This window comes from Calidris pugnax, unplaced genomic scaffold, assembly GCF_001431845.1.
Source record: "Calidris pugnax isolate Ruff unplaced genomic scaffold, ASM143184v1 scaffold103, whole genome shotgun sequence".
In the NCBI taxonomy this organism is placed as follows: domain Eukaryota; kingdom Metazoa; phylum Chordata; class Aves; order Charadriiformes; family Scolopacidae; genus Calidris; species Calidris pugnax.
Window position 1 is genome coordinate 9,572,545 of NW_015090990.1, and position 14,038 is coordinate 9,586,582.

General features: G+C 36.7%; 1 protein-coding gene across 4 annotated transcripts in view; it reads right to left on the reverse strand.

The window, feature by feature from the left end:
• Positions 1 to 14,038, reverse strand: part of GPR155 (G protein-coupled receptor 155) — a 29,779-nt gene extending 15,741 nt beyond the window's left edge. For 3 of the 4 annotated variants that reach the window (XM_014954602.1, XM_014954603.1, XM_014954605.1), the window contains exons 1-5: positions 13,956 to 14,038; positions 7,977 to 8,482; positions 3,564 to 3,963; positions 2,100 to 2,265; positions 652 to 807 (exon numbers count right to left, since the gene is read on the reverse strand). In XM_014954602.1, the coding sequence (XP_014810088.1) occupies positions 652 to 807; positions 2,100 to 2,265; positions 3,564 to 3,963; positions 7,977 to 8,436 (1,182 nt within the window). In that variant the 5' untranslated portion in view covers positions 8,437 to 8,482; positions 13,956 to 14,038. The other variant, XM_014954604.1, reaches the window with a different exon arrangement.

Sequence of the window (14,038 nt, forward strand, 5' to 3'; positions counted from 1 at the left end):
TTATTTTAAAAAAGCAAACAAAATAAACAAAGTATCTGTAATTCCTATAAAGCCAAAACTCAATTCACATTGGTCTTCTGGGATAACAACTCCCTTTTTAAGAACTGCACACCCAAAATTTCTAGGAAAGGAATTTGATAAAGTTACATTAAAATTTCCAAGTTAAACATTTTCACTAATACTCATTAATACTTCATTAAATAAATACTCACTGATGTTTCTGAAGCTGAAGTTTTAATACAGCCTCCACTATTGTCATATCCAAGCACGTCACAAGATTTGAAGTACTTATTCCTTGTGACGTAAGCTAGTACTGTTACTCACCCACACCCCATTATTTTTTAAAACCAAAGTGGGACTAAGGATGAGTAGCTAATAGCTCATATACAAAATGTGTGTGTGTATCAGGCAGCCAAATCCCCAACTCTCAAGCCCTGCACCAGTACTCTAATTCACTTACCCATCTCCCCCTACAGTACAGCTTTCCAGATGACCCGTTGCTAAATCAAGAAGATTTTTAACTTCTTCCTCATCCTTCTGTAACAGGATACGATGATGAAATGCGATTCTTATCCTATCATGACTCAATTTGCTGCTTAATACACTACCCTGACATGACAGTGAGCTTTTGTATTTCACTTCAACACCTACCAGAGAAATGAGGCTGACGATACTTATGTCAAAGCTAACATTTTGGAGTGCAGCTGCCAGTGGGTTGGGGTCCATAGATGGAATGGTCAACAGCCAGGCAGAAACATACATAATAGGTGCAGACACAAAAGTGCTTATCACCATGCCTGAGGTAATCTGCAAAAATGTCAAAGAGAAACAAGAGCACAGTTAATCAGATCTCAAGCTAAATAATCTGCTTTCAGGAATACAACCACTGGCAAAACTGCATCTTTGACTCAAACATACATGGACCTTTAACAAATCACTGAGTCGTTTCTATGACAAATTACTTAGAATTTGAGCCCGAAAGTATCCATTTTATACATACAGTTAAACAGAAAATTTCAACAAGCTTCTGAAATAGTAGAAATACAGAGTTTCCTACTGCAAATTCTTACAGAGCTTTTCATGGGTGTCAAATATACTAATAACTACAGTCTAGGGGTGGATTTGCAATGTCACAACTTACTTTTGGATGCAAAGTTTGCATAAATACTAATATGCACCAATTAATGAGAAGCTGCCATATATTTTTACATTTAAATGATTTATAATTTGGCTTTCCATTGTCTTTCTGCTTTCTAGAATGTGCACAGTCATGGAAGTAACAATTTTTACTCATACTATAGAACTCCATTTTAAAGAGATGTCCTCAGTTTGTTGGACACAAAATTCTACCTTATAAGGTTTACTTTTAGTGTCCTTTTGTTTCCCCTTTTCTTTAAAAAAACAACAAATGAAACCCAAACAAACAAACCACAAATAGGTAACACTAAAAACAAGGGAAGTTAACAGGAACACCTTAAGGTCACTTCAAGTGGAAGAAAAGAAACAGTTATAAAATTTGTATCTTAAGTTGGAAAGATAATCAATATCCTCTACTATAAAAAAAATAAATTAAAATGCATTTCTATTGGAAGACTTAACTGAAAGGGAACACAACACAATCAGTTAAAGCATAAGTTCTTCCATAAGATTTCAGTATTAAGCTAGCAGTATTCTTACTGAAGTCAGTAACATAATTTCTGTTTTTTTCCTACAAAACACTAACTCAAAGATAAGGCCTTTGGAAAAAAAAAACCAACCACCAAACCCAAACAAACAACAAAACCACAATAAACCTACAACAAAGATACAAGTTCTTTATATTTAGTTATCCTAGTTCTTCCTACCAGAGTCAAGAATAAGAAAAGTATGAGGACTTATTTATGAATGTGTACTATCAAGACACTTAAGACATCGGGAAAGAGTACTTTGCTAAATTAGTAATCTGAAATATAAATTATATTTGAGATCTAGGGAGTACAAGTAAATCTAAGGAATCTACACTACAGAAAAGCAAATTCATCAAGCCTATTTATCTAAGTATTCCATCAACAAAGTTAAGCTCAAAATTAGTGTATGTTTGGAAAAAGCTAACTACTTACAATTCCTACTTCCATATTAAATTGACTTGCAAATATTGCGACACCAGGTGCTGCTGGAAAAACTCCATAAAGAAATGCATAGTTTGATAAACTGGTGTGATTGACTACGCTGTCACTCTTGTCCAAGAGTTCCACCATTTCTCTACATAGAAATGGCATCATAAGTCTGAAAAGAGAGGGGAAAAGTAATTAAAAAATTATTATTCAAGCTATAGCAATTGACTTTTCTTTACTCAGAAAATTAACAAAAAGAAAACTTAAAGCTTGTTTGAATACTATTAATGAAAAGAAAAATACTGACATCACTTCAAATGATTCTCTTTATTTTTACCATGACATTTACTAGCTGCTTAAAATTTTTGTATCACAAGTTAAACAAAAAAAGCCAACCAATTGGTAAAAATTACACCAGTCTCTGGGATATAAAAGACATTCTTTGTATAAACCTCAGATTTAGAAAGGTAAAATATAAAAACCCCATCATTTTTCAACTGTTAGAGTAATAGTAGCTATAAGGAGTCAGCAGCTTTGAAAATTAGATCACATTTATGTAAACTGTCTGAAATATAACAAAGGTTCAAGATTTAAGTATTCCATTCTGAAAGTTCTGGCCAGCAAAATACCCCTGTATCAATGCTATTCTGGTCACCAGCAATACCCAAGATCTCACGCAGACTTGCTATGTAAGCCTTACATGGGCTGTTTACATAAACTCACCAATAAAGCAGAGTGGTAACATTAAAAATAATTTGTTCTCATGCTTTGATAAAATTTGTCATTGAGCTGGTTTAAGTTTGCTAGTTAGTTGTACCTTCAAATTCTAGAACCTAAACTTAATCACCAAACAGCTTTTCTATTATGTTAATTATAGCTCTGTAGCAAATAAAATATGTAGTTCACCAATAACTGTGATATATTCAAGGGATGGCATAAAATCTAAATACACGTTGTCATTTATTCGTGCTTAAAAGTCAGACAGTTTAAGGCTGTAAAGTGATCATTGTTAAGCTCTTCTAATACAGCAGTTTCAAACATTTATGGACAAAGCAAGCAAAACCAAGTAATTTAGGGATTTGGTTTTTAATCCAAAGAAGAAAGCAACTACTAATCAAATAATACTTAAACTCACTCTTGCCTCATTATTTAAATAACAAATTTTTATTTAAGCTAGTTATTCCACATACACCCAACTCATGATAGATGGCCTGCAGGCAGCCCAAGAAGCCGCAGCACCCCTGAATTTTTTTCTCTGCAGAGGCTGACAACAGATTTGTGGTGTGCCAAGTTTCTTTTAAAGGTTAACAGTTGTATACTATGAGAGTACAGGAAGCACTCACCCAGAATACTGGAAGTGAAACACACTATCACTATAATGATTTTGAGAAAAAAAGCCACCTGACCAGCACATTCAGAGCTTAAAACATCTAGAGAACAAAATTATAAAAGTACATAAATCAAACTTACAGTTTAGCTGTGATGAGAAGGATCAGTGCAACAAACATACCCTTTGTCAGTTTTTTTGTTTGTCCCACCATAGTTAGTCCAAGGTAAAAAAGTGCGGAGCCAGAAAATGAACTGCCCAGTCCATCAAGAAAGCTTTCAAGGTATTCAGGAATTTTCTGGCCGAGAATAAAGTTTGAGGCAATTCCTATGAAGACCATGAATACAATTGGATTCTGCAAAACTCGAAGGAGTGCTAGGCCCACTATTTTGATTTTGCTCTGTGACACAGTGCGATTATCCCTCCACTTCTGGATTTCACAGAAGATAAACCCCAGAGGGTTTAGCATCATGAGAGATATTGGAGCCACTAGGTAAATGTACTGGAGATATTCTGGGTAAGTGGTTTGATATAAAGCTTCAACTAGAAGACAGGAAATGAAAAGTGATGAGTGATAACATTTCAGAACAAAAATACATCAATATTGAAATTAAGTTTCATTGTCTGAAAACTAGAGAAAAATTATTTCATTATCCTTCAGAAGTAAGTGCATTTACAATCGATATAAGATGATGTAGTAAGAGAAGCATGCCCATTTGCTATTAGGCTACAGTCGGCTAATGAACACATTAAAGATTAACTATCCAACACTATTTAATTATTCTATGAATATTCTACAGCTACAGGAAAATAAAGTAATAATATAACAATCCTACATGCTCTTTGAGTCATCCCAGAAGCTGAAAAAAATTTGGCTTTTTGCTGAATTGCTTTTCCTCCCCAGAAACATGCGAGTTGTAGAGAATTACACACACCCTTGCAAGACACAAGTTGCTTCTCATCTTACAGGAATCTTATCTCTCTGGATTTGACCAGTTTTCAGGAAGTAAATCAAGTGCAATCTTTCTACACTGATTCCATACAACACAGCAAAACAACCACCAAATAAAAAACACACATTAGTTCATTATTAGTTCGTTTTCTGGGACTACTCAGGACAAGACTTATTGCCATAGTTCTGGTTTCTCAAGGAACTTTTGCACATTTGTTTTCATTGCTACTACATACTTGTAAGTCAAGGTAGAACTGCTTCTTATTCATGCTAACAGCACTCCAAAAATCATGAAGAGACTCTGGAAAGATATACAAGATTCTATCCTAGGGTGAATTAAGGAAATCCCAACAAACCATTTTTAAAGTAGGATTTTGCTTTCTTTTAATTATAATACCTTATATTAAGGGCACTTTTAAAGCTGCAAGGTCTTGAATCCTGCAGTATGCAGATATTTTTGGTCTCCCCACCATAATTTAATGACTTCATATTGAAAAATGGAGAAATTCTGTATATGAAGCACTTCCTCAAATAAGCAGTAAAATAATGTTGAAATTGCTATTACTGCTTCATGTTTGCATTTTAAATGTGTTTTATAAACAAAGAGTTCAAGTGAAATTATTTTAAAACTTCTAGGTCTATACTGTTGTATTTCCTGAGTATGTATACTTAAATCCTCCAAAATTACTGTTTACCAGGTTAACAATCCAGAGTTCATCTGTGTAAGAATGGCATGTTAATTTTCCAAACTTCTTGGGAAAGATAGCATTTATCTTTTACCTGCCTTATAATGTTATTATTTCCAATAATTTTCAGAGATATGCAAAGTGATGCTCTCTATTTTAGTTTTTCCTACCCAAGTTAGAGAGAAACACATTCTTCCCCAGGCAGAAGTATCTTAATATGCAGGTGCAGTTCTATTTGTACTACAAAGAATATATTAAAAAAAAAGTAAAAGGAAGCACCATTGCATAAATATACCTGCAAGACCTTTCTATGGGATAATTGAGCACTCTTACAGTACTAGATAAAATTTAAGATTACTAAACAGCCAACTGTTACAGGTATTTCAATTTTCTCCTACACTAAAACTGTTCTTTTTTAGGAAAAGTTTTCCCTTGTGACTACATTTTCCAAAATCCAAATTTTTACCTTTGTATTAGTGAAGCATCTGTACTGACAGGATCTACTAAGTGCGATATAGCATTTACTATAAACAGCCTCTTCTTTAGACTGAATAAACTGACATTCTCAATTAGTTGATTTCCAATATATATGAAAAAACACTAAAGGATCTTTTCCTCTTACAAGACATAATTGAAGCACATATACAAGAGCTACCTGTCCTAAAATCCTGAATAAACTGACGAACAGAAATACCAAATTTGTGGTTAGCTACTGCATTTAACAAGCCACTTTTAAACACTAAGTATATTCTGATAAATAAAACCCCTTTAAACATGCCTGACACATTTATACAAGTCAGAATTTTCTAAACCCCCAAACCTTAAAGCAATGTTTTTATGCTGCTTTATACACAATGACCATTTCAATCAAATGCAACTCAACACAAATCACGTGCAAATAATAACAGAGTGAAAAATGTAATAAATAATTATTTTTTGTATATATAATACAATATATTGATGTCTATAAGTAATTTAACCAATTTATGAAGTCACAAAGTATTTTCCTGGGTAGCATAAGGTGGAACCAATATAGATTGCTGAGTCAGTGGGAAAAAAATAAGAAATCACTCTTAAGGAATCATTAACACAGTGAAAATAATCCACAACTATCTCCAATGAAAAATTTTCTTTTTATTTAAATCAAGGTACCTGCTTTCTGATCAAGACAAAAAAAAAAGAAATTAAAGATATTTTAATACTTTTTTTCTTTAAAAAAGATTTTCCAAATCATAGCTGCTCAAAATTACATATGAATCACATGCTAGTTGTTCATGGTTAATACAGTTAGCACCATTAAAGTAATGATAACTGAGCCATCATCCAACAGTTTGCAGTTACATTTGTCTATACTTTATACACATCCATCAAATTTGAAGAGAGTAAGAAAGACTCAGGATTATCCTCAGTGTGCTGCCCTGGAATAGGGAGAATAAAGCTGCCAGTTCCTCAAGTAATCTAAAATATGGAGCTACTTGTTGTTACATATAATCTGGAACTGCATGTTTAACCTTCTCTTTTGTAACTGTATTTTCAATTTGGTAATCAAGTATCTTGCTTTTTGCTTTGCTAAAACAAACTTGCTTTCTTTTCTTGTTCTTAACCTTTTCTGGATGATAAGTGTGATCTCAAGAGAATTTAAGAGGCATAGAGTACTTTCTCTCCAGGGAGTAGCAAACAAATAAAACATAGTCCAGGCACCCTCTCCAAATGCCTTTCACTCGAGGTGTATTTTGAAGATCCTGATGCCTGCAGCGTGCATTCCCACACCAGCTGCGTGGGTCAGTCTGCGGAGAGGCAGCACTGAAAGCTACATTAGCACAAAAGAGCCTCCCAGGCAGGTAAAAAGCACTGCAATTCAGGTAGTGGCAGGAGGGAGAAGCCTGCTACAACTCCAGATCATTTCTTAAGTATCATAGTATGTACATCTAAAAGCGTATTAACATACCATTAAGAAAACCAATAAAAAGGGGAAAAGAATCTTCCTCAAACAAAAGGAACAAAAATAATCCTCTTGCAGATTGGGATAAATTTAAGTTTAAGAACTGATATTGCTTTGAATTCAGAATGTAGGCTTACAAGAACAAGAGTACACAGCTAGACAAGTTATACTTAGAATGCCTCTTTGTTTTTTTGTTTGTTTGGTTTTTAGCTCTACTGGACTAGTGGTTAGTTACACATCCCAAGAATGGCACTGCGGCCGCACAAAATTCCAATTTGAGATACACAAATGCAAGTTACCACAAATCTCCCAGCAATCTTGTTTTTAAAAGACAGACTTCTTCCAAGACTATATCCTAAAGCATGCCTACTGGCCAAATTGAACTACAGATTAAGGGATAGAACACAATTTGCTACATAAATTATGTTAAGCAGCACAAGAATTAGAAGCTTCTTCTGAACAAGTTTAAAGTCGGTAACACACCCCATAACCAGTAGGTACCAACTTTATGGCTAGATGTTTTCTTTAGCTAAACCAAGAGATAATACCAAATTAGTAAGAAATTAACTGCAGCTATTTTGGAGGCCATAGGTACATACTTGGCAAAGCAAAAAAGTTTTGGTCTTGATGGAAACTCCAGCAATCTCCCATAAAGGCATTCTTAACCTGCAGTAAGTGTGAGGTAATTTATATCAATTTTGAAATTATATTTACTTTTTTTTTTTCCTTTTTCATCTGATTTACTTTAACATGACAAGACAACTGTAGTTGGACTGTTTTAAATTGTCTTATTCACACTAGCTGACAGTTTTCTTCCCTTGTATAGTCTGAGGTCAAGAAACGTGACTTGAGAAATGGCTGAGGTAGCTCATAACTTCAGTTTGGAAGTCAATTTCAAATTATGGAAAAATAAAAGCAAACACATCTGGAACACTGAAAAATAGTTTTAAAGAAGAAAGCATAAGGAACTACTTACCTATTGGATATCCCAGTGCAAAATCATTGCTTTGTGTAGCAAAAATAGGGAACAAACCTGCTTTGCTAAATCTGTTCTCAGGACTGGCTACCAACAATGTTAAAATGCAGACTAAGAAAAACACAGCAGCTTTGGCAACTAAAATACTGTACAGGAAGGACCAATTCACATTTGAAAAGTTAAGTACCACCATGTTTTTGAACAGTAGAGCTGGGAGTGCAAAACGGGACACAAAATTTCCCAGTCCTTTGGCCTGAGTTGTTGTGATAATGTTGGCTCTTCCAGCTATGTAGCCACAAAGAATTATTCCAAAGCATTCTAACAAGGCTGGGAAAAGCCTGCTTATTGACATAGAAGGAGTACCACCAGTGGTATTGAGTCCAGCTTCTCCAGGCAAAGAAATAGACATATTAGCTGAAGATGAGAGGTTGTATGTATTGAAGTCTGGATAGTTATCCATTTCCTTTGACCACCACTTCCAAAAAAAGAGCTTGAAATGATCTCATCTGTAAAAGAAACAAAAGTATTTATTTATTAACTTCCAAAACTGTGTTTGTAAATATTTATGGTATCAGGCTTGCCAACACTCACAAGTGCATTACAAATAAATAATGAGACAAATAAGTAGCTACAGAGAAACAGCTCTGAGAAAGAAGAATGGTGAAAAATCGTTCCACGCATACTCTGCTTTCAACTGTCAAACTGTTGACAAAAGTATGCCCCAGGACATCTTATCTCAGGTCCTCCCTAAATCATGTGCTACTTGGTTCTTTTTCCTTCACAATAAAAGCCACTTTAAACTCCCAATATTAAAATTCCATCCTCTACCTCCCTTTAACTACTGCTGTTCACCTCTGCTTCCACACACTCAGCTTTACGCATGATCGGGAGTCCTCTTTCACCTCCATCTTCAGATCCTATTTAATCCAGGTTCTGCCCCTGAAACAGCTCTTACCAAAATCCTGAGAGGCCAAAATCTTCTTAAACTCTCAGAATTGGTGTTCCATTTTCATCCTTTGTGACATAGTACACCTTTATCATAATCATCCTCTTCTTAAAATTTTGCCCTTCCCATATCTTCTGTAATTACAGCTCCTCCTAATTCTCCTCCCATCTCTACTAGCTCATATAACATTTACATGGGAGGATCTCTCTAAATTTCTGTGGGTGCCGATAAGGCTCCTTCCTTGTTCCTCTTCTGTCTCCTAAATCCTCTGCCTGTATATTTTTATAAGCACTTATTCAATTATAAATAGATATCTCATTCTAATCCAGACCTACCTTCTTCTGTTAAAACTATCATTTCAGCCTGTCTCCACAGGCTCTTTTGTGAATATCCTGTGAATACCAATTCAAATCCAACGAGACCAAAACTGTTCTCCTATTCTCCCCAAAAGATGCTCCTTCAGTAGCTCCATTTTGCTAGAGGTGAGTAACAAAGGTTACAAAATCCTCTAATTTAAGGGAAATGCAAATTTACTGAACTCATATTCACCTATAACTCTGTTGAAAATCTTCATAGTCTATTAGTATTAGTTCTTTTTTTGTACATCCTTCTACAGACTCATTCTCCACACATCAAAAAAACCTTGCTTTCATATTATTTTACAGTCTAAATTTATGCCCTCTTAGTCTATCATGGAATAACAAAAGGAATAGCCCTTACAAGAACAGGAGCACCAGGCAAGGAAGATAAATCCAACCAAGAATTGTAGCTTCTCCACCCTGGCACAAAAACATTTGGCAAGGCCCTCACTACCTTCGAGAAAGATTTAGAGATCAAATCATACTATCATCCTTCAAGTTTGTACCTTACTTTGTGCAACTTTGACCTTTCCCAATGTTTCAGTATTGTGTGCTAATGATACACTTTCCAATTAGCAAGCAATCCCCAAGTGACACAGTGGCCAACGATCTAATCCATTACACTATTGCTTACCCATACATACAATTCTTTAGGCCCATAACAGATATTTAAGCACACACTGACTTTATGCACATCAGATACGTGTGATTCCTGATCTTCACTTGTTACCAGCAATCCCCCTTGAAAGGGCTGACAATAACACAGCAGGTTCTATAGCAAGTAGACATATAAATTCCGCAAATCAGGTGAAGAGAGAGGCTATCAAACACCAATATTCAGAGCAAGGTCTTGCCAGAAACAGATATGGGTTTGGTGACGCAGCTCTGAAACACTACATTCCAAAGTTTGACATGACTAAATCCTAAAGTATTCTGGAAAAGAAGTCAAGATAACTTACCCCATTTTGTAGAGGTATAAACTAAAGCAAAAGCAGGCTGACTTGCCATAAACCATTTAACTTATCAGTGGCAAAGATGAGATTCCCAATTCCCAAACCAGTGCTTTGTACAGCACAATGGCTACACCTGTGCAAATTAACAACTGGTTTAAGAGTCTTCCCAGCTCCTTCGTATCCTATCCTCAGGGAACAGAGAACTCATAACAGCCAGGTAAATAAGCAAGTAAATCAAGTCAGAGCAAAGGTGAGATCTTGTATCCTCTATGTCACACCCTGGCATCCAGCACGCACATATTCACATGTAGCATAAACTCTTTGACTTATGACTTTTATTTATGCCTGAGGCTTTTAGTAAGCAATCCTACAATGCTGTCGTAATTTATCTTGACTGAGCAGCTGCATCATCTAAATCTGTCCAGTAGCCCTGGCTACCTCTTCTCCCAAGGAAAATGAGTCTCACTCCAAGTAGGGCTTATTTTAAAGGTTGTATTTTTCTTATGCTATAGAAGATATGTTCACCTAGATGTATTTGAACCTGGAGCTCAAAGCATTATTCACTATAGAACAATGGAAAAACTTGCAATAAATGAAGCAGACAACAAACTATTTCTTCTACTAGCAGAACTTAAGGAAGTTGTTGAGATTTGCGAAATCTCCAAAAGAGGATCAGAGAGAGATTTCTAACACTGAATTTTTGAAAGATGGCAGCCGTATTTTACACTAGCTGCAAGGTGAAAAGCAAGTTTTTGGCACAGCCCCACCTCAAATTCTTCAAGCTTGCAGCACTGCATAGAGGTAAGGCTCCTGGTAATGACGCATGTTCAACCTACTCTCTGCTCTGTTGAGATTTCTTTTTCCAGCAATAAGATAAACATGAAGCTTTTTTAACCAAATGCAACATTTGATCTGTAGTGTAAGTGTATCCTGACTGTATCTATCCCTAAATCCTACCATTCCTTCTCATCACCTGTGCCTTCCTATCCAATGCTGTATCTTTTACCACCATGTCAATATTAATGACAAAATTTATTTTCTGATATTCTCACAAATGCCACAGTCTAGATACAGTGACATAGTGGGAAAGACTTCTACCACCACATCTCCCTTCTCTCTCCCCTGAAAAGTGGTGTGAGCTATCCAGGCCTTTTGCTTGCACAGACTAAGCCTTCATAGGCAAGGGTATCAATATAGCTTCACAAGCTCATACTTTTAAACAAAAATTGTGCCTAAATTAATTAAACTCCTCTCTTCCCTCTGTATTAAAATTATTATTTCTCCTCATAAAACCGCTGTAAAATAGAGAAGTGCCCTTGTCCCCATTTTATAATTCAGGACTTAAATAAACATGCAGAAGACTAACTCTCTAGTTAGTCAGTAGCACATGCTAAATCCTGTATCTTCCTCACTACATCAAAACTGACATGGATATACACCCACACATGCTACAACCATCTTTTACAAAAGTGACACAAATATTCCTGTGGCCTTCCTTCAGGCTATCTTCACCTTGAACTTCGTTACAAGGAATCCTGTAGAGTCAGTCAGGCCCAATTTTTGGAGAACCACATGAGTTTCAAAGAGAGAAACTGCATCACAGTAAAAGTTGCTACTGGCACCCCTCAGAGGGCTTTGAAGGGGAATCATCTCTTCAGCTCCAGAGACAGGCACATCCCAAAACATTCACATTTAAGACTGATTAACTGTTGGTATTTTCCAGAAACGCAAGATGCACAGTGAATGCATCTCTCAGCCCCCTTTGCTCTATAGGATACATGCATTTACATAACTCTTGTGAGATTATGTAATTACTAATCGCAGATTTAACATACAGCCTTATCACACCTGGGGCTTAACTCAAACTAGCATCTCACATGAGTGAAAATATCTTCAACTCTACACAGAAACTAATCTGTTCTTACAGCAGATATAACAAATTAACTAGTCAAATGACACTAAAATAAGGGAATATAACACAGTCCCAAAGGAAAGCACTTAGCTTTGACTCCATAGGACATATGATTTGTGGTTATCCTTTCAGAAATTGAGGACAGATTTGAATCCTTGAAAACTGAGCCACAGCTGCATTGTTGGGAACTGCGGGCCAATAAAGACAAAGCTTTTAAGAATAATGCTGTCTTATCTGCTGTTGACTGTGCTAAGCATACCTGCTTGCAGCCAGACTGTCAGCTTGCATTCATACAGCCAGCACGAGAGGAAGCCTGATATGAAGACCAACAACAGAGAGAGAGCAAGGAACAAGTGCAATTTACAATTCCCTTGAAACAAACTGAAGTACTGGTACTTGCTCACTTCTCTAGTAGGCTGTCAATATTTGTAAACTGTTAAAATTCACCAGACCAGAAACTCAATTCTCCAGCTGTGAGTTAGGCAATGTCAGGTTCCTCTCCGAGTACCGAAATAGGGAAGTTGACTCCTTTTCCAGCAGGAAAACCCCTTTCATCTTCTTTTTTAGTGAAAGTCAAAGACGGTATGAGAGAACAGAAGAGATACCTCAATGTACATCTTCTCTCTAGTCTCTCACTCTCAAGCTTTCAGCTGATAATCACTTTCGGGATAATTCTGGTGACACTGGCAAGGCTGTGCATATTGTTCATAAATTATGTCCCACAACATGACCTCATTTCCTACTCTAATGCAATGTAGAAACATTCCAAGGATGACACATTATTTCATTTGGGAGGCTGAAAGTGGATCCAGGGCAGGGAGAGTTACAATTTGTGGCAGCTCTAGCAACCTCATCCTCAGCTCAGACAAGAATTTACCACATGCATTTTCATGTCGAAGTTTTTACAGTAAGTCAAAGAGGAAGCTACTTTAGAGAGCTACAATGATAAAATTAAGTGGAAAGAAGTGACTACTGCAGTCCCTATTCTTGCAAGCTAACCACAATTTTTAATCTTCTCTTTAGTGAGCTAAGAAAGCAGATAGAGTATAATACTGTAACAGCAATTAACCCAAAAAGTGGGCCACCCCTAGCTTGAAATCTAGATAGTGCCATAAGAAATATCAGATCTTAACTGTCTCTGAGCAGGTTTATTTTTAAGATCACATTTCCTTTCTCAGTTTTTTTTTTTCCTTTTCTGTCATTACAAGAAAGCACCTGGGCAGCCAAGAATCAGGGAAGCCACGTGTATGGGGAGTCCAGTGAAGGTGAGGCCTGCCCTGAGCACACCACTGGCAGGGCTCACAGCAGTAACACTTAAAGCTACATCCAAATTTCTCAGTGCAGGTGTTCACATAAGACCAACCGAAGCAACAGTTGCCAACAACACAAAATACCAAGCCACAAAATCAAACTGAAAGCATACCTCCTCTTCATTTTCAGTTAGGCTCGTCTCAGGGCTTGTCAACAGATACACACTTTTGAAGCAAACAGCAAAACGTTTGTCGAAAGACAGATTACATTTTACTGTCAGCACCCCTTAAGAAGCACCACACTCACCCCACTTGCCAAGTAGAGCTGAAACATGCTTGGACTCACAGCGAGTGAGACACAAACGCCTCTCACCTGCCCCTTCCCTGCCCACCACCACTCTCCTATCCATGGTCCCCCCAGTTACGAGCACACAGCATTTTCATTCAGAAACACCCGAGAGACAGGGAAAGAAACAAAAAAAAAAGCGCCCCGTCCCGTGTGACAGCTGTCTCATCACAAAATAACGCCACAAGTCGGGGGAAGGCGCGGGCAGCTTACCTACTTCGCTTTCGGCAGGCGGCTCCGCACAAGGGTACGTATAGAGGATTCGTACCCTGCCAAGGTGAGAACCTCCCCAAGGC